At 46.6% G+C, this 22,099-nt stretch overlaps 1 protein-coding gene across 2 annotated transcripts in view; it reads right to left on the bottom strand.

Annotated features, from left to right (window-relative positions):
* Positions 1-22,099, bottom strand: part of LMF1 (lipase maturation factor 1) — a 244,419-nt gene that overhangs the window by 165,511 nt on the left and 56,809 nt on the right. For both annotated transcript variants that reach the window (XM_018567617.1, XM_018567618.1), the window contains exon 4: positions 7,095-7,243. In XM_018567617.1, the coding sequence (XP_018423119.1) occupies positions 7,095-7,243 (149 nt within the window). The remainder of the gene's footprint in view (positions 1-7,094; positions 7,244-22,099) is intronic.

The following is a 22,099-nucleotide window of genomic DNA, read 5'->3' as shown; positions in this document are numbered from 1 at the left end:
TTTTTGTTTGAAAAATTGTGGGGGGGGGGGGGGGGGGGTGCAGGAGGTGCCATTCATTTCAATGGCACCCCAAATGTGCCCCTTGCCCAAAGTGCAATTCACTGAGCGTTCCAGTGCAGTACAATGGCAATAAAACTGTGCGTGCAGTTTTATTCTGAAGTGAACTTTATGTTTGTAACACTCCATTTGTGTATTTCATGTTAAATTAAGGATGGTATTAATTGAAAAAAAAATAACTGGCCAACTAATAGGTTTAGAAAATAATCATGAGTTGCAGCAATAATCCATATAACACTAATACCGGTATGAAAACTATGGAGCAGCAAGTAAGTATACTGAACAGTGCACAATGCGTTGTTAGACTTCATTGCTCTTTTGTAGTTAAAAACCCTCATTTAGCAAACACTGGCCAGTTCAGCAATGCATGGGTTAAGGATCATCAGTCTGCAAAAACAGCAGGCCTCGTAACTCACTCTGTTCCCTCCATTTCCCTGACAGTTATCAACCTGCTTCCAGATCTGCTGCTGTCAATCAACTACTGCTCTGTGACTTGTTCAGGCAGAGACCTACATGTGATACCCTCCTGTACTGCATCCTGTGCACTATACTCCTGTACTGCAGTGCCCCTCCACATACTGTGACCTATACTCCTGTACTGCAGTGCCCCTCCACATACTGAGCACTATACTCCTGTACTGCAGTGCCCCTCCACATCCTGTGCCCTATACTCCTGTACTGCAGTGCCCCTCCACATCCTGTGCCCTATACTCCTGTACTGCAGTGCCCCACCACATACTGTGACTTATACTCCTGTACTGCAGTGCCCCTCCACATACTGAGCACTATACTCCTGTACTGCAGTGCCCCTCCACATTCCGTGCCACATACTCCTGTACTGCAGTGCCCCTCCACATTCTGTGCCCTATACTCCTGTACTGCAGTACCCCTCCACATACTGTGACTTATACTCCTGTACTGCAGTGCCCCTCCACATTCCGTGCCACATACTCCTGTACTGCAGTGCCCCTCCACATTCCGTGCCACATACTCCTGTACTGCAGTGCCCCTCCACATTCCGTGCCACATACTCCTGTACTGCAGTGCCCCTCCACATTCCGTGCCACATACTCCTGTACTGCAGTGCCCCTCCACATTCCGTGCCACATACTCCTGTACTGCAGTGCCCCTCCACATTCCGTGCCACATACTCCTGTACTGCAGTGCCCCTCCACATTCCGTGCCACATACTCCTGTACTGCAGTGCCCCTCCACATTCCGTGCCACATACTCCTGTACTGCAGTGCCCCTCCACATTCCGTGCCACATACTCCTGTACTGCAGTGCCCCTCCACATTCCGTGCCACATACTCCTGTACTGCAGTGCCCCTCCACATTCCGTGCCACATACTCCTGTACTGCAGTGCCCCTCCACATTCCGTGCCACATACTCCTGTACTGCAGTGCCCCTCCACATTCCGTGCCACATACTCCTGTACTGCAGTGCCCCTCCACATTCCGTGCCACATACTCCTGTACTGCAGTGCCCCTCCACATTCCGTGCCACATACTCCTGTACTGCAGTGCCCCTCCACATTCCGTGCCACATACTCCTGTACTGCAGTGCCCCTCCACATTCCGTGCCACATACTCCTGTACTGCAGTGCCCCTCCACATTCCGTGCCACATACTCCTGTACTGCAGTGCCCCTCCACATTCCGTGCCACATACTCCTGTACTGCAGTGCCCCTCCACATTCCGTGCCACATACTCCTGTACTGCAGTGCCCCTCCACATTCTGTGCCATATACTCCTGTACTGCACTGCCCCTCCACATACTGTGACCTATACTCCTGTACTGCAGTACCCCTCCACATACTGTGACTTATACTCCTGTACTGCAATGCCCCTCCACATACTATGACTTATACTCCTGTACTGCAGTGCCCCTCCACATACTGAGCACTATACTCCTGTACTGCAGTCCCCCTCCACATCCTGTGACTTATACTCCTGTACTGCAGTCCCCCTCCACATCCTGTGACTTATACTCCTGTACTGCAGTCCCCCTCCACATCCTGTGACTTATACTCCTGTACTGCAGTCCCCCTCCACATCCTGTGACTTATACTCCTGTACTGCAGTCCCCCTCCACATCCTGTGACTTATACTCCTGTACTGCAGTCCCCCTCCACATCCTGTGACTTATACTCCTGTACTGCAGTCCCCCTCCACATCCTGTGACTTATACTCCTGTACTGCAGTCCCCCTCCACATCCTGTGACTTATACTCCTGTACTGCAGTCCCCCTCCACATCCTGTGACTTATACTCCTGTACTGCAGTCCCCCTCCACATCCTGTGACTTATACTCCTGTACTGCAGTCCCCCTCCACATCCTGTGACTTATACTCCTGTACTGCAGTCCCCCTCCACATCCTGTGACTTATACTCCTGTACTGCAGTCCCCCTCCACATCCTGTGACTTATACTCCTGTACTGCAGTCCCCCTCCACATCCTGTGACTTATACTCCTGTACTGCAGTCCCCCTCCACATCCTGTGACTTATACTCCTGTACTGCAGTCCCCCTCCACATCCTGTGACTTATACTCCTGTACTGCAGTCCCCCTCCACATCCTGTGACTTATACTCCTGTACTGCAGTCCCCCTCCACATCCTGTGACTTATACTCCTGTACTGCAGTCCCCCTCCACATCCTGTGACTTATACTCCTGTACTGCAGTCCCCCTCCACATCCTGTGACTTATACTCCTGTACTGCAGTCCCCCTCCACATCCTGTGACTTATACTCCTGTACTGCAGTCCCCCTCCACATCCTGTGACTTATACTCCTGTACTGCAGTCCCCCTCCACATCCTGTGACTTATACTCCTGTACTGCAGTCCCCCTCCACATCCTGTGACTTATACTCCTGTACTGCAGTCCCCCTCCACATCCTGTGACTTATACTCCTGTACTGCAGTCCCCCTCCACATCCTGTGACTTATACTCCTGTACTGCAGTCCCCCTCCACATCCTGTGACTTATACTCCTGTACTGCAGTCCCCCTCCACATCCTGTGACTTATACTCCTGTACTGCAGTCCCCCTCCACATCCTGTGACTTATACTCCTGTACTGCAGTCCCCCTCCACATCCTGTGACTTATACTCCTGTACTGCAGTCCCCCTCCACATCCTGTGACTTATACTCCTGTACTGCAGTCCCCCTCCACATCCTGTGACTTATACTCCTGTACTGCAGTCCCCCTCCACATCCTGTGACTTATACTCCTGTACTGCAGTCCCCCTCCACATCCTGTGACTTATACTCCTGTACTGCAGTCCCCCTCCACATCCTGTGCCCTATACTCCTGTACTGCAGTACCCCTCCACATACTGTGACTTATACTCCTGTACTGCAGTGCCCCTCCACAGCAACGTTTGCATGTATTCCGATTTATTCTTAGCCGTTAGAAAAATAAGAGCCCTCCCTTTGCCTCTCCAATATAATAATTTAAGCTACAGTATAATTTGGACAGCGGGTCAGCCCGGCTTGAATAAGGAGCCAAGGTCTGTGTACATGTGTCAGGTCTCAGCTGGCTCAAGACACAAATCATAAAACCTGCACCCCCCTCTCCCCAAACAGGTGCACATGTGCCTGGAAGGAAACTTTGCTTTCACGCATCAGCCGTGCTTTATAGCGCCTGTCAGGATCATTATCCTGTGCGAGAAGGAAACGTGCAAGTGTTTTGGCTCACGGTGACTTTAGAGCCATCAATCACAGGCTCCTAATCGTGGGGATTACACAGCCAGCTAATGGTCTTCCCATCCCTTCCCTATCAACGTCATTCCTGCAAACCTGTCACTGAGCGCTCATGTACTGTGACAAGGAAAAGAGGCGGGCCTCCAGAAGATAGGACCTCTGAAATTCATAGAGGTCAACGAGAGGAGGTGACCTTCAACCAACATCATCTGGGAACCTGAGCAACTCCTGTTTATGTGAAAGGGAAGATGCATCACAAAGCAATATCAGCTTTTATTGGGCCAGGTGAATAGCTCTGCACTCAAACCTAATTTTTCCATAAAGTGTCTATAGACCTCCAGCAAAACAATGACTTAATCTGTTTGTTTATGATCAGACCAAGGAACATCTCTATGTCTAAAGCCCATTTAGTACCAGACCTCAAAAATTCTCTTTTGGCTGAATGGGCAGTAGTTCCTACAGACACACTCCAAAATTGGCGGGCCTCCAAAAGATAGGACCTCTGCAATTCACAGAGGTCTACGAGAGGAGGAGACCTTCAACCAACATCATCTGGGAACCTGAGCAACTGTTTATGTGAAAGGTAAAATTAAAGCAATCTTCCTCTGACCGGAAGTTTCGGTATTGGGGAAGGTATCAGAGCATTTGGGCAAGTACAAGTACTCACCCAAATACTCGGTATTGGCACCAATACTAGTATCGGTGCATCCCTACTGAACACAAATGCTCTTTTGGCTGATTGGCCACAAATTCCCTCAGGCCCTGTTCACACCTTTACGTTTGTCGCGCGTTCAACGCTCTATGAACGATCTACAAAATGTACAAACTTGAAAATCCCATTGTTTTCTATGGGTATGGTTCACACCTTTCCGTATTTCAGCCCGTCTGAACGCACTACAAAACGGCCTACGCCCAAAGAAGTACATGTACTTCTTTGGGGCCTTTTGGTCTCGCGTTTCCATTGGGATACAGCCAAGTAGGCCTCGGAAACGCGCGTTTGTCGCGTGGTTTTTTTACTGCGACAAACGCGCATATTCAATACGCCTAGGTGTGAAGCCAGCCTCAGACACTCTTCAAAATCTTGTAGAAAGCCTTCCCGGAAGAGTAGGGGATGTTATAGATGCAAAGTGAGGGGGTGGAGAACAGCTCTATAACAATCTCCATGGTTTTGGAATGAAGTATCCAACAAACTCAGGTGTTCACAAACCTTTGGCCATGAAGTGTATGTTGTCCAGGCTTGAAGTCTACAGCCAGATTAGGCAGATGCCAATTCATCTACCAGTGTGTTTCTATGGTGGTGAGAGGAAACCCATGCCAACACAGGGAGAGCATACAAACTCTATGTAGACAGTGCTCACTGGTCTAAATGGAACCTAAGAGCACAGTAGTGACAGGCAAGAAAGGCTAACCACCCTGCTGCCCTATTTGTGCACAAACATTCTTTAAAACATGGGGGGCCAACTGATGCATTACATATATTTCTTTAAATGCATCTAGGAAAAAAGTGAATTTGATTCAATTTCTGCCTCTTATAATCTCCTATACAGCAACATTCTGACTAAGAGAGGAAGGGGCATACTTGGGGCCAAATCAGGTGAGTCGAAAACACACGGAACATGTTTAAGACACATTTGTTGGTGCTTCTTCATTATCCAATCATAGGCTGGGGGTGGGGATGACCAAGATGTGTTACTAGACTGCAGCAGAGAAAAGTCAGGTCACGAAACTCTATATTTTTGGACTTTTTAGAGTGAAATACAAATCCTTGTATTTCCCGTATATACCGTTCAATTGCACATTTAGCTGTTTGCCTGGAGTTCAGCTTTAATAGCTGCAGATATCCCTGTAGCAGAAGCCAGGCCAGAGACGGAAGTGTTAAGTCTTTTCTCGGGTGAAGGTTTTGGTAGATGGGCTGTCGGTCATGAAGTGAAGGGGGAACTGGTGCCGTCTTTGTTCTGGAATAGGAGTTCTGTTTGTATTGCGATGCCGAAGCAGCCCTGCTTCTCTTTAATGCCAGATTTTACAACCTTTGCTTTTGCACCTAAAGAAAGCCTATAGGATTACACATCTGCTTGGCCTGATACCGAAGCAGCTCAGGCAGATAAGGCACCTCAGCAGAGCCAAAGAAAGCAGCCTGGGACAAACCCTCTGTATTCTACCATTTTATTATTTTATAGGGTAATCTTCTGTTATCTTGGAAAAACACGTACGTACAACATGTGGGATTAAAAGCCTCACACTATACCGTCTGATAAGGATTGCTTCAGTGTTCAACTAAGTGTGGACTCTGTCTTCATGCCAAGTGCTGGCACAATAGCTGGTCACATGACTGTGCAGGTTATAATTACTGTCCCTATGATAATAACAGTGATTACCCAGAATCCTAGGAGGCACACAGGCTCATTGCTAACGTCTGGCTCTGGGCATTGCTAAACTGACAATTTTTCCACTAGGTCATTTAGAGCAGTGGTTCTCAACCCGTGTAACCTCAGGACCCACATTTGTCCTTGGTCATTAAGTCGCGACCCAATTTGCACTGCAGTGGAATGCACAGAATTAGGGCACTGGGCTTTCCGGTGTGGGCATACAAGCTGTGTGTGGCAGGTGCATTTGGAGTACCATTCAAATGAATGGCAACCCAACACACTTCCCCCACCAGAATGCACGGTGGGTGCGATTGCGTGGGCCGGCATGGCTGTGCCCCCTCTCCCCTGTTGCCATGGCAAGCACAAGGTGCCATTGGCAACATGGGCATCAGGTGGCCAACACAGCCGTGGCTCGGCAGGGAGAAGAGGAGCGTTACAGGGTACAGCTTCTCCTCGGATCCCTGCTGCTCTCCCCCGTCTATATGGGCAAAGGACTCAGTGTCCTCAATCTCTTTTTCTATTTCAAAAGGGAAATGTCAGGGGTCTGTTTAGACCCCTAATATTTCCCAGAAGCCCCCCCAACAGTAAAAAAAAAAAAGAAAAAAAAAAAACACACGCACACATATTACTAGACGTGCGCAAAGACTAAAAATTTGTTTCGGACAAAATGAACGGAAACTAAAAATGTTTTCATTAGTTTTGTCAAACGAAACTAATTTTTATGCTATTTTGGATTCTGCACATGCCTGCCGCCATCCTGGAGGCGGAGCAGATGACGTGACATACTGCACACATCTGTTGGGGGGCACAATTTCTGTTCTTGCCTCGGGCGCAAAAGGAGCTAGCTACGGCTCTGATTGCAGGTGTCTACTAGAGGTTAGTAGCTAGAACAAAGTTATCGAGGAAGACATGTTAGATGGTGCTTTGTCACCCTAACAGTGCAGTACAGTACCCATGAACACTTACCGCCCCAAGCATGATGCGGAAGATGAGCCAACGGAATCCCCAGATGACAATACCCGATGGGGGTGTTCGTTCAGGTACTCGTGACAGAGTCCACACAGGGCACAGAAAGATTCCCAGAAATCCTGTTTCCAAAAGCTGGGACTCCCATCCTAATGAAAGGGACGAGATTGTACAAATAACTTATATTCTGAATACAAAGCCTGCATTTACAGGTGAGAAAGTAAGACAAGCCAGGTGCGGACAGTTATAATCTTATGCCATTGAAATGGAGGCGCAGGATGTAAGTGCTTCCTACACCTATACTAATAAGTTTCCTTTAATCCCGATAATTATCACATCAATGCTGGTAAAATGCCAATTATGTCAATACAACGCTAGCCATTGTTACTGGAGGAAACTCTTATCTGATCTCTGGATGAGCGATCATACACCTGATAGGACTGAGGATCAAAGAACGGTTCCTGCTGGACTGGTTTATATTTGTCAAAAAGGTCCTGAAAAGTTTTTTAAGGTGTATGTTGTAAACCCTAACAATGAACTTCTCCAATTTGCTTCCTACTGGTCTGTTAAATATACTATTAGAAGCGTTTATATCTGATTGGTAAATGCAAAAAATGCCGGATGGTTCTGCCAGAAATCTGCGAGCTGTGCTCTCTGCCTGTGCTACACTGTTAATAGTTAGCATTGTTCAAACAACAATCTCTGTGGACATCAGAAACCCTCCCACTATGTTATGGAGAAGAAGAGAGGGGTAGGTGTCCTCAGGGGTGTCTCTAGACCTTTTACCCCCTTAGGTGGTGGTGGGAGAGGTGTACTGGTGGTGCATGTTTGGGGGGCTGATGGGGTGCTGGTGGTGCTCGCTAATGGGGGGGAAGACTGTGGGGGTCATCTCACCAGCTCTGGCCAACATCCTGCCCAGCTCACTGACATTACTGGTTGCCAGGAGCTGGGCGAGACACTGGCCAGGGCAACCCAGGTGGTGGGGAGAGGTGTCTGGCTCTCCTGCCTGGCTTTTAGCAACCTGGGGCACTCTGGCCGGAAAGACACTGTAAAAATTGTGTAGGATGGTCTGCCTGCCACCCTCCCAACTGACCCAAAGAGATGCCGCCTGAGGCACTATCCTCAGGTTGCCTTATTATAGGGATGGCCCTGGGTGTTCTGAAGTCCTGACAACGCTGCTCGTCCATAGATACAATAGAACGAGTGGGTGTTATTACTCTACGACAGGAAGTCTGTTATTTGCTGATGGACATAAAGCATGTTACTGGCTGATGCCAGAAAATGGATACTAATACCAGGGGCGTCCCGAGGTCGGGTGTCACCCGGAGTGGTTACCGGGTGACACCCCGCGGAGGCGATCTTATTGTTACCTGCCGGCGGCCATCTTGGTGATGAACGCCGGCAGAGAGAGGAGGGGACAATCACCCAGAGGGATAAGGTATGCCGCCGAGTCCCCTCCTCTCTCCCTAAACTGTCGGGCACTCGGTCCATGACCAAGTGCCCGGCTTTTCAGAGTGGGGTGACACCAAAATTACTGTCGGTCATTTTGGTGTCACCCCTCCAATGGTGTCACCTGAGTGCGGGCCGCACCCCCTTGTGACGCCACTGCTAATACAGCCATCAAAAGACTGGTAAGCTGCAGTATACTACATTTTGTTGTTGGGTGTAGATTCACTTCAATGTCAGCTTCACTGAAAGGTTTACTTTAATAATACTTTAAAATCTTCAAACAAAGAAAGTTTTCGCTTACAGTGCCCAAATTCCATTGTCACTTTCTAAAATATGTATTAAAAGAGCCTGTTGGACTGTAGTTGGCTCCTGTGGGCAACACAGGTAGTTTTCTTGTCTCTCATCACCCGCAATGAGTTCATACAAAAAGGCTCTTGCTATTGGTGCATGGCAATACGATGCATGTAAGCTCCAGCTCTGTATAACGTATGACACTGTCCTTGTTTAAGCTAAACAGCCTTACAGGTTATGATAGGCTACCAGTATGCAAAGGAACCATTTGCATTAGATTCCAGGCAAGTTGATAAGAAGCACAACTACTTTGAAAGTCAAAACAAACCGCTGTCTAACTGTGACCTGAAGGCATACCTGTCACCTGGAGCTCCGCTGCTGATTAACCTGTAAGTTGCAATTTAAAGGGGAAGCACTGGTCAACCATATAGTCTTAGGGAATAAGCTTATTGCTGAACTCCAGGCACAACTGCACCAGATGGTCATGTGGACACCGCTACAAATTTATTTAGTTCAGGTGTACAAAGCCATATAGACATGGTATGACCAGTTTGGTGTGGAGGAACTCGAGTGTCCTTCACAGAGCCTTGACCACAAACCTACTGGACATCTCTATGATGAATTGGAATGCTGATTGAGAACCAGGTCTTCTCATCCAGCATCAGAACCTGACTGCACGCATGTACTTTTGGTTGAATGGGCACAAATTCCCACAGACATGAAGGGTGGAGGCTGCTATAGCCACAAAGAGGAGTCAGCTCCATAATAAAGTAATTGGTTTTGGAACAGGGTGTCCAGCCAGCTCATATACACTATATTGCCAAAAGTATTGGGACCCCCCTCCAAATCATTGGATTCAGGTGTTCCAATCACCTCCATGGCCACAGGTATATAAAATCACGCACCTCGGCATGCAGACTGCTTCTACAGGAGCTCAGTGAATTCAAGTGTGGTACCGTGATAGGTTGTCACCTGTGCAAAAAGTCCATCTGTGAAATTTCCTTGCTACTAAATATTCCACGGTCACCTGTTAGTGGTATTATAACATTATAACATAGAAGCTACTGGGAACAACAGCAACTCAGCCACAAAGTGGTAGGTCACCTAAAATGACAGTGCGGGATCAGCGCATGCTGAGACGCACAGTGCGCAGAAGTCGCCAACTGTCTGCAGAGTCAATAGCTACAGACCTCCAAACTTCGTGTGGCCTTCAGATTGGCACAATAACAGTGCGTAGAGAGCTTCATGGAATGGGTTTCCATGGCCGAGCAGCTGCATCCAAGCCTTACATCACCAAGTGCCATGCAAAGCGTCGGATGTAGTGGTGTAAAGCACGCCGCCACTGGACTCTAGAGTGGCGTTGTGTTCTCTGGAGTGACGAATCACGCTTCTCTGTCTGGCAATCTGATGGACGTGTCTGGGTTTGGCGGTTGCCAGGAGAACGGTACTTGCCTGACTGCATTGTGCCAAGTGTAAAGGGGTTGGGCTTGGCCCATTCGTTCTAGTAAAAGGAACTCTTAAGGCATCAGCATGCCAAGACATTTTCGACAATTTCATGCTCCCAACTTTGTGGGAACAGTTTGGGGATGGCCCCTTCCTGTTCCAACATGACTGCGCACCAGTGCACAAAGCAAGGTCCATAAAGAAATGGATGAGCGAGTTTGGGGTGGAGGAACTTGACTGGCCTGCACAGAGTCCTGACCTCAACCCCATAGAACACCTTTGGGTGAATTAAAGCGGAGACTGCGAGCCCGGCCTTCTCCTCCAACATCAGTACCTGACCTCACAAATGGTCCAACATTCCCATAGACACACTCCTAAACCTTGTGGACGCCTTCCCAGAAGATTAGAAGCTGTTATAGCGGCAAAGGGCAGGCCAACTCAATATTGAACCCTATGGCCTAAGACTGGGATGCCATTAAAGTTCATGTGCGTGTAAAAGCCGGCGTCCCAATACTTTTGGCAATATAGTGTAGGTGTAATGGTCAGATCTCTCAAATCTTTGGACATATAGTGTACTGTGTTACCTGCCAAAGGTTTTGTAATTCAGCTCAGGCAGTCATCTCCCTGCTAGACAGTGCAACCTAGGTGCTGGACCTCCTTGCAGACTACAGTAGAGTTAAAGGTGAACTATGGAGTTAAGGCCTCTTAAGGGTAACGGAGGACACAAACTAGCGTCCTCCCGTCACCCAAAGCTCAGTATACCGCGAGCTACAGCTCGCGTTATACTGAGACGCCGCAGCTGGAACGGATCCCGACAATAATGTCTGGATCCACCCAGCTGCGTGAGTGACAGCTGGCTCTGCCTATCTAGAGGCAGAGCCAGCTGTACCCACCCCCGTCTGTTCTGCCAGTCAGCGCTGGAGGATCGGACAGGCGAGGGGGGGAATCCAGTCCCTCCCCCGTCACGGCTCTCTGCCGACACAGGATCGAGAAGTGAGCAAGCACCGGTATGTGTTCGCTCACTCCCCGATCTACTGTGCCGCCTGTGACAGTCTCATTGTCACAGGTCGGCTCAGATTATGAGGTGAGTGAAAATCACTCACCTCATAGTTCTCCTTTAAGCCATAGAGCTTGTCCCAGGACCCACCCCAGCCCTTCGACTTGACAGTGAAGGTGTAGTAGCATATTGGTGATGTCATCTCCGTGCTGTCACCTCCTGCGCACATGTGCATTGTGTGTAAGGATGACAATGTCCAACACAACAGATTCTGGATTAATGCAGAGTACTGACTATTCCTAATCTTGACAAATTTAGGTATTTATTATAGTAAGTAAAAATATATTTAGAGTCACACACAATTTTTTTAATGAATACATAACTTGATCAAGTTTTTATATCTGCTGCGCACAGCAGGGGACATAGGCATCTAACACTCCCGATTGTGTAAAGTGTTAAATGCTAAAAACTTTTCATGGGCTGCTTAAAGACGGTGGAGTTTGGACACGTCACCCATCGGAGAGGTAAGTCCTTTATTGCAGGTGCCAAGCTGTGCAATTTTTTTATTTGGAAAGCGTCAAAATCACTTTCATCATTTCCTGTGAATCAAACACACCCATAGAACCTTATACATTATAATAATAGAACGCTGGCCTCCAAGGAGCTTGATTTTTCAACTTACAGAATATAAGAAAATGTCATTGTTGTAGTACAAATCCTTTATTGCTTGGCTTTTCCATAGAGCTGCAGAGGCAGAGATCTGCTCAGTATCAGCAGCACTTGTGGAGTTCTGTAGCAGAGCCAGCACATGAAACGATTGCTCTCACTCCATTACTACCATCATCAGGGTCACTCGGCACAGCTACTTGCGTCCGCGTGCTGAAGACATCGTTATATACAGAACTTCCCACTCAACTGACCAACTACCTGGCTTATGCGCTTGATTATTTCGGTCTGTTATATTATTTAACTCGGCACTCATACCTAACACAGACCAACAGAGCCCTCTACATAATAGAATTGGTAGGGGTAGCAAAGCTAAAGGAAATCTTATCAAATGTGCTGCAAGTTCACAAAGCCGGAGAGCAGATGGAAACAATACAGGACTGCATTTTACTTTTTTAAATTCAGGCTTCAATTGTTGAGATAGCAGAAAATCGAATGTTTTGGTGCCTATTTAAAGGGAGACTGTCATCGAACAATATATTGCCAAGGTTTTAGGACATCTGACCATCAACCTTACACCATACAGCCAAAAGTGTGTAGAAAACTCTGAAATGATTGAGTTCAAGTATTTCCAGTGAAAGGCACTTTTAAAGCTAAAGCATATAAAGACAACCTAGACAACTGAGCCATTTGGACCATGCGGCAGCAGTTTGGTGAAGGCCCTTTTCTGTTCCAGCATAACCTTGCCCCTATGTAAAAAGCCAGCTCCACAAAGACATGGTTTGATGATTTTGCTATGGAGGAACATGAGTGGCCTGCACAGAGTCCTAAACTCAAGAGCACTGAACACCTTTGCGATGAACTGGAAACTGATTGTGAGCCAGGTCTTCCCATTCAACATCGGTACCTGACCCTATAAAGGCCCTTTTGGCTAAATGGTGTGGAGAAAATGGAGTGTCCTGCATAGAGCCCTGACCTCTACCCTACAGAACACCTTTGGGATGAATTGGAACACTGATGGTGAGCCAGGTTTTCTTGTCCAACATCAGTACCTGACCTCATGAATCCCCGCAGACACAGAATCTTGTGGAATCTTCCCAGAAAAGTGGAGGCTCGGAAACGCATAAAAATGCCTCGGAACGCATAAAAAATGCACATGACTGCGTTAGCAGAAACACATCCAGATCTGGTCTGGAAATGGTGTGAACAAGCTCTAACTGTAACATTTCTAAAGGTGCCCATACACTGCACGATTCTCGTACGAGAATCGTGGGAAATCCCGCGATGGTACGAGAATCGTGCAGTGTGAATGAAGACGTGCGACCGTTTCTACTGTACGGTCGCACATCTTTTGTCTAAGGAGCATGCTAGAAAACCAGCAGAAAATCTTACGATTTTCGGCTGGTTTGAATGACGCTCGGGAGACAAATGCCGAACAGGCCGTTGTGCGCATGCGCACACTGCCCGTTCAGCATTGCGGTCATCGGAAGCCCGCCCCTCATGGGGGCGGGCTTGCGATGATCGCAAGTACGATCTGCCTGTCCAAGATGGGCAGATCGTACGTTTTTAAAAATTACTTTACAACCATCGCAAGTGTATGGCCACCTTAAGTTCTGGTGCAACCAATTGACTTCGGAAGTTATAATTAGTTGAATGGAGTGCACCTGTGTGTCTTTAAAGTGTCTCATGACCTCAAAAGAAATACACCTGTTAGCAGAAGGTCCCAGAGTTTCATGAGACGATATCTAAACACCAGAAACATGAAGACCTAGGAGGTCCTGGAGAAGAACTTGTCAGAGTGGAGCCATAAAAAAATGTGAACATCCCCCAGAGCTCTACTAAACCCTTACCAAAAAAGCAAAGGACATGATACATTGCAACTCCTAGAGAGGCCTATCCACCAAAACGCAGAGACTGAATAAGGAGGACATTAGCCAGAGGAGAAAACAAGCGTCTGAAGAGACAGCAAAGCACTGCCTAGAACCTTGGACAGAACCATCCGAAAAGGGACAAGTAACTGCCATGAGTTAAAGTGACACTAAACTTAGGATTTTAATCTTAAAAATACATTCAAGTACCTGAACTATTAACAGAAATGTATCTTATTTGTGTATCACTCAGCTGTAGATCCTCAAATGATCTCTGAATTGGTGCTGACACTGTCCTTCCTTCTGGAGGGTGGCTACTTTTGTTGCCCATGGTCCCTGTGTTGTGTAAAGTAGCCACTGCTCCAAGCTCACTCCTGTGATGGACTACAATCTCAATAGAAATTAGTAAACTAAACGTGAGATTGTAGTCCATCACAGGAGCAAGCTTGGAGCGGTGGCTACTTTCCAACACATAGGTGTATTAACTAGGGATGCACCGATACAGCTTTTTCAGTATCGAGTACGAGATACTATTTTCCGCTACTTGCTGATACCGAGTACTTATCAGCAAGTAGCGGATCATGACCCATTGCCCGGATTCCTGATTGCCTATGAAGCTGGTGTTCTAGTGAAAGAACACCAGCTTTCAGAGGCTGCCTGGCTTCCTGACCAATCAGGAAGCTGGGCGGCGAGTCATGAGGTGCCGTCCAGTTTCCTAATTAGTCAGAAAGGCAGGCTGTGCTTAGCAACACGTGAAGCTGGCTTCCTAGCTAATCAGGAAGCTGGGAGCCACGTCATGATCCGCCTTCCTGATTGGTAGGATGCTGGCTTCACTTGTTCCTAGGCAGCCTGGCTTCCTGACCAATCAGGAAACCGGGAAGCAGGTCATTAATTGCCACCCGGCTTCCTGATTGCTCAGGAAGCCAGGCTGCTTAGGAACACATGAAGCCGGCTTCCTAGTCAATCAGGAAGCCGGGTCATAACCCACCGCCTGGCTTCCTGATTGGAAAGAAAGCCAGCTCCATGCTCCCTCGGCACTGTCGGTCAGAGGGTTTTGGTATCGGTGCATCCCTAGCATAAACGTCAGCTTGAGCTACTGAGCTCCATAAACAACAAGCTTTTTACAACAGGTAGATGAGTACACAGTTGAAAATGTGATAAAGAAACTAAAAATACACCAACTGGCTTCAACGAAAATACAACAAAAATAATAAAAATAAAGTTTTATATTTACCAAAAATACTGGTAATTTTTGGCTTGACCATAATAATAAAAAAAATTAAAGCATCGATACTGTACCTATAATGGGAAAAAAAAAAGTTTAGGGAAAAATGTTGCCTCTTAGTAAACAGTCCCTATGAAATAGATCCACTACAGTGTCTACTTCTTCAGAAGAGATTTGGAAATGTACTGTATATACTGTATGTGGTTTCCGGAGGTATGTATGTACAGAGACAGCGGATCAGCGGAGGACAGTTGGGAACATGAGAATGAAGTTGTAGGAGGAGAACTTTTTTGACAGATGTCATTCAGGTCTGACAACCAGGTCCCTTTTCCCACCAGAACTGGGAGACACCAGCCTCCCCTGGGGGCCACGGGGGCTCTGACACTGCTGGGGGGGAGTGAGGGTTCGAACTGTTGTCCCACCTGCTCTTGTCCTGTGCAGTGGCACGGAGGGCTAGCTGCAGCAGCTGCATGCAGGAACACAAAGAGCTCTTTTGTCCCCGTTCCCTGCTGGACCCAGACACAGAGAGATAGAAATAATTAAAAGTATCTTCAAGCGGCCTTAGATGCTGCTACTCCTCCTTGTCCTCCCCAGATCCATTAACCTATTCCTTGCTGCCGGCCGCCAGAGTTCTCTGTTTTATCGCCCCGGCTAATATGACATCGGCCTCTTTCATCGACTTGGTGGCTTTCCTTTGAGCCCTGAGAGATCTTTTTATGTTACAGTGGCTGAGATGTTCCCATAGCAGACGTTGGGTCCATGGTTCAATCAACTGCAGGGTGAAAATGCTGGGAATTAAATCAGATGCAACCCCAAATGTCCCCAGAGAGTCTCTTAAACTACAATTGACTGGCTTTTAAGTTTTCAAACATTTATACACAAAAGCAGTCAATAGGGATGAGTGGAGGGATTTCTGAGAATATAAAATTTTGTTCATTGAGCTGCTTAGGTGAACTTAGCTCGAACAAGAAAAAAAATGTTTACTTTTTTTTCATTTATATTATTATTATTATACAGTATTTGTATAGCGCCAACAGTTTGTGCAGAGCTGTACAATGTAAGGTTAATGAATTTTGTATTTGTAAGGTTTTTCTTTGCATGCATTTCATTATTTGGGCATTTTTTTGTTACTTTTTTTCTATTTATTCTTTCTTTTGAAAAAAGAAAATTATTGAGGCTAATTTTTTGGCACAAGAACGGGTCCGGGATAGTAAAAAGGAGCTGCCATAACTCTCCGAATCCATTCACAAAAGTGGCACTAAACTCCGGAGTTAGGGCCCAGTCACACCATCAACAGTGCGTTCCAGCGCGTTCGGCCTCTGGAATGCAACCCGGCCGGCTCACTTTGTTTTGGGGCGGGAGGGGGCGTGGCGGTGCATTGAACTCAATGGCACGCAGCCACGCCCCCCCCCTGCGGTGCGATCACCGGCACCCGAACCAGTGGCACGTTAGTACCTGCGTTCTGGTCCACTAAATTTGCAAAAAATAGTGCATGCAGCATTTTTTTGTAGGGTGCCGGTAATCGCACAGCAGGTGGGGGCGTGGCTGCGGTGCTATTGAGTTCTATGCACCGCCACGCCCCATCCCAAAAAAAGTGATCCGGCAGGGTTGCGTTCCAGAGGCCGAACGCACTCTTGATGGTGTGACTGGGCCCTGAAACTTTAAAAATGCATTCAAGTTCCTTAACTATTAACAGAAATGTATCTTATTTGTGTATTACTCGGCAGTAGATCCTCAAATCATCTCTGAATTGGTGCTGACACTGTCCTTCCTTCTGGAGGGGGGGATACTTTTGTTCAATCAGAGACTTGAAGAATGTCGTTCAAAGTTTAATTTGGTTCTAACATTCAATTTTGAAAATGAATGGAGTTGCTCAATGGAAAACCACACGGGCTGTATGCATTTTGTTCGTTGAGAACAGTTTTCCATCCCGCTGCCCTTGTGTCATCACCAAGGTCAAAAAATAAATGTTGATTTGACCCCAATAAGTATTAGGAATTCAAATGAATGTTCTAAAAACGTGGTGTATGATCAGCTTAGGTTGTGCTTTGAACTGCCTCTTGGTATGTTTGAATGAGTCACATCATTTGCTGTTTTCTGGCTGTGGATGGGCAGCCTACAGATAACCGGGAAGGAAGATTTCTGGATCCTTGTCATGATTCTGGTAATGGGTTTCCTCTGCCTCTGTTTGATGTAGGTGGCTGTCACTGACAGATCTGTATCTGTTTAATGAGCTTGTCAGATAAGGAGAGGAGATACAGCGGTCACAATGACTACTGTGCTATCAGAGGACCATTAAATGCTCTGTTGTGGTAATCTGCAGGCATGCTGACAGAAATGAGGATGGATGGAGTACTCTCTCCAGCTCTGAGACAAGTTGGATGCAGCCGAATGGTGCTTCGGCCAGTTTCTGCCCTGTGCTACAGCTTTTTCCGGAACACCAGCACAATGGTATACAAAAAGACCAAGGGGAGGGTACCGGGGTGTCTTCTGGCTTCCACAAAAGTTTTCCCCAGCATCATTCCTTTCCATGCTGCAGGCGGGCCATAGTGGCAACTGGCAACAAATGGCACAAATCCGGGGAGGGTGGGATCCATTCAGAGAAGGATAGAAGTTCTCTTCCAGACCTACTGTGCCTTCTGCCCTCCATAATGCTGTGCAGCTCCTGATGTCATGGTAGGACTCTGATGCGAAGGGGATGACTGAGGACTCTGATGCGAAGGGGAGGACTGAGGACTCTGATGTGAAGGTGGTTCATAATGATAAGGGGAAAATTCTAATCTGAAAGGGGGAGGTGCCTTTAAGGGGAAGTGGGGCTCCTAATGTGATAGGAAGGCTCTGATGTTCGCATGAGAAGGAGGCTCCTAATGTAAAGGGGGGCTCTGATGTAAAGGGTGGCTTCTGATGTGAAAGGGGGCTCTGAAGTATGGAAGGATTAAAGAGAAATTCCACCTTTTAGAAAAAATAAATAAATGTATACTTCTTCATGTGCATTTATTTGTTGTTTGCAATGCAGCCAATAAAACTACCGTGATCAGTGGCTGGCGGGAGCAATGCTTTGTCTCCTGCAGACTCTTCCTCCTGTCCATGTCCGTACCTCTGTGCGGACATTCAGTAACATGGACGGGAGGATGAATGAATGGACTAGAAGTGCGGTGACCATTGACTACTACAAGTCCGTCTGCTGCGGTGGCTTATGGGACTTGTAGTTTGTCTAATCACAGGTCCTGTCAATGGGTCTGTGAATGGATGACACAGATGTGTGGGCTGAGCCACGTACAGCCTGGACAGATTAAAAAATGAACAGAAGCATGCGGGGAGAAGAAGCCCCCGCCCCCAGGCATGGTCAGAAAGGTAACAGGAAGAAAAGCAGGAGCAATTTAGCAGTGCAGTGAAGGGAAATGAAATGATTTCCCCGATCTTTATAAATAGGCCTTATACAGTAACAAGCTGGGAACTGAGCAGAACGTTGAGCTCGGCCTTCTTCAGCAACCTGTTGCAAGCTCTCAGTGAGAGTGTCTGAGGGCCGCCGTCCCCTGCTGAGAACTGTCACGTTACACAGGTGTCAAAGCAGCTTGTAAATCCATCAGCAAACTGATACTACACTGCGGCTGCCCCATGTCACAGCCCTATAATGTGACACTTCCCTCCGAGACCCAGGCCGGCGGATCAACCAGAAACCGAATAGCGGGGAAACACCTCGTGCCCTATGTAACAAGCTGATGCAAAACGTAACCTTATAGTAACCAAGTTCTGCATGCTGCAGTCAGATTAGTCACCTGGTTACATTTGGTTGCTTGCTTTGGTTAAAAACGTTTTACATTATAACCGTATCTTATATCACCTTATTAAAGCAGAACTCCAGGCACAAAAACTTTGATTTAAATGTATTCCTCAATAGCCGCACAGGATATAAATCTACTGTATATACACCAAATGCCTCTGCAAACCTAAATATTACCTTGCAAAAGTAGCAGTGACATCATCACTGGCTGAGCATAGCCTGTGCAGAGAGCAGAGCTGTGGGAGGGACCCAGCAGGCTCCACCCACTACAGAAAACTACAGGAGGGGGCGGAGACAAGACCAGTCATCCTGCACAAATAGAGAGAGCAGCAGTGACCGTTCTTTATTATAGCAGGGGGCAGAGACAAGACCAGTCACCCTGCACAATGAGAGAGAGCAGCAGTGAGCGGTCTTTAGTACAGGAGAGTGTGGAGACAAGACTAGTCACCCAAGCAAAACAAATGACAAATGCACTCATCAACTTGTCACCAGCTTTACAGCACGGTGCACATAGAAGGGCTTTATACAGTACAACAGCAAAAAGTTTCCCAGCACACTCGCCAGCCAGCATGCAAAAAAACGTATATCTCACCACTAAGGTTAAAAACAGAGGTTTAGAGACACGTCTTCTGCAGAAAATGTGGCAGCCGCACAACCGCGCCAAGGCACCTCTATATAGTGTAGTCCTAACTCTAAACTATGAGAGTCTAGAGACCAGTCACCCTGCACAAGGAGAGAGAGCAACAGTGACTGGTCTTTATTATAGCAGGGGGCGGAGACAAGACCAGTCACCCTGCACAAGGCAAGAGAGCAGCAGTGACCGGTCTTTATTAAAGGAGGGGGCGGAGACAAGACCAGTCACCCTGCACAAGGCAAGAGAGCAGCAGTGACCGGTCTTTATTAAAGGAGGGGGCGGGGACAAGACCAGTCACCTTGCACAAATAGAGAGAGCAGCAGTGACCGGTCTTTATTATAGCAGGGAACAGAGACAAGACCAGTCACCCTGCACCAGGATAAAGTAGGGCATAGTTAAAGACCCTGTTTGGGTTTCTTTTGTTGTCTGTGTCCCGTTGGGGAGATCACCCATCACTTCCTAGAATGGGAAGACACAGGCACACCAAATTGGTAGAAAGTACGTCTTTATTGATGCATGTGTGTAGTATCACATAAAATACATAATACCCATTACTTCCTGCCCCGTACACACAACAGGAAGTGAGAGGAAATCTCTCTTAGGCCCCATTCACACGTAGCGACATACCTTTTGCAGCGGCCGGCATAGCGCGACTTTCGGGGCGACGTTTCAGCGACGGTAGCGCGACCTTCTCCGTCGGGCTCCATTAGAGAAAAGCAAAATCCGCTGAAAAAAGGGTCCTGTAGAAGCGACTTGCGACCGCGACGAGCGATGCGCGACATGGAGCTAAGACAGCTCCATTGAATATCATTAGCCGGCGACTTCTCGCGGCAAAAATGCGCAATATCCCCGCAGAAATCGCTGCGTGTGAATGGGGCCTTAAAGTCTCTCTGTTAGGGTCTGTTGGAGACCAGTTCTTACTACAAGTTAAACAAAGCAACAGTGCATTTTAGGCATGATATATTTAAGGCAGATTGACCATAATATATAAAGTATGCACCTCTATATACACTTTGCATACAAGCTGTAGAAAAGGCTATTTGTAAATTGATAATTTGGATATGAGCACTACCCCACTTAAGAGTGTGTTTTGTTTTTTTCAGATTGTATATTTAACAAATTCCACCTTTACAGTTTACAGAGATTGTGCATTTTTTACAATACACACATCATGGCATTGGAAGCGACCTAAACATTACATAAATTGGAATATCACAGTCCATATATGCTATGCCGTTCTTGGTCTTGAGACAATGAAAAAGAGACATGTCCGAATTAGGCCGGTGGGATATTTGTCAATATTTGCAGAAGAGAGGGGAAATAAGAAAGAGGCTATTTAACCAGAGAATTAGGGACAGGAATAAGGGTGAAGGGCTATGCCAGGGAACCTCCTTTTGTGCCCATATTGGGGGTGAGGGGCTTAAAGGACCAAGGGAAGGGGAGCCTGAAAGGATGGGCAGGGAAAAAAATAGTAAATTCCCCTTAAAAAGGTAATGAGGTTAGTATTTTTGTTGGTACTTTGCAGTCCCAGTCGAACCAAGTCAGGGTGTGATCTACTGATATATTGTTCAAGGCCACTGACCCAAGGTGGGGGGTGTCGTTTGTTTCCAACGGCTCAGGACACATGCCTTAGTGGCAATAAATAAATGAATCAAAGTTTTACATGGTTTAAACATGTTGCGTATTAAGGAAGTAAAGAATTAATATAAAAGTAGAAGGGCATAACAGTTTGTGTATTTAAGAGAAAGAAGAGAGAGAGATTATTCAACAATATCTGCTAGTTTTCATTTGACCTAAAATTAACTGTTTGCCATTCTACTACTTAAAATGCTGATATTGCTGTTGTTATCATGTCTTGTCCCAGTGACACAACATGAATGGAGTGAGAGTGCCTTCACAGTGAAACACACCTATAAATCCTCCCCTATTACATCTAAAAATGTGAGAACAAAATAATTGCTGGAGATCCACTGAAGCTGTATACATGCTGTGTTGGTATATATTACAGACCCTAACTTACTTGTTTTTCAGAACCCTTAATTACATTTCCTCTGGCTAGCAGTATATAAACACTACAGATCTGCTCTTATAACATTCCGCTTTCATATTAACTCTAAACTCACTAAAAAAAGTATATAGCCTTTTCCAGCAAAGGAAGACACTGTCATTTATCACAACAGCTGTCTTGTAGTCTACAGATGTCACCTGAACAGATGTTACCCAAGCCTCTAAAGTACATCTTACCCAAGACTATGCTAACTCACACCTTCAGTGAAAACACACTTTTTTCTAATAATGATATAAAAACTGCACAGGTTATTAATCACATCCTCCAGTTAATGATTTGCTAATTGTTGGTATTTATTTTTCTGCTGACACGTAGTTGAAAAACAGTTTCTCTGTGGAATTTTGCTGTGACAGAAAGTTCCAAAGTTTTGCTGACTCCCTGCCAAGACAGCTGTAATAAATGAGTCTGTTAGGGTGAGCGAATATGATAGCAAAGACCCAATACTCAGTGATTGCAAAGTTAGTTTGTTTACTGGGGAGGTAATCTGCTGTCATTACTGGTAAGTGAGCAACCACATTTTACTCCAAGGGGCATATTATAAATTAGTAAATGTGACGTTCACCAAAAATTCACTGGTGGT

This window comes from Nanorana parkeri, unplaced genomic scaffold, assembly GCF_000935625.1.
Source record: "Nanorana parkeri isolate BGI_ZX_2015 unplaced genomic scaffold, ASM93562v1 scaffold1075, whole genome shotgun sequence".
Taxonomy (NCBI): Eukaryota; Metazoa; Chordata; class Amphibia; order Anura; family Dicroglossidae; genus Nanorana; species Nanorana parkeri.
Note: the sequence above shows the minus strand (reverse complement) of the source record. Positions and strands in the feature narration are given on the sequence as shown.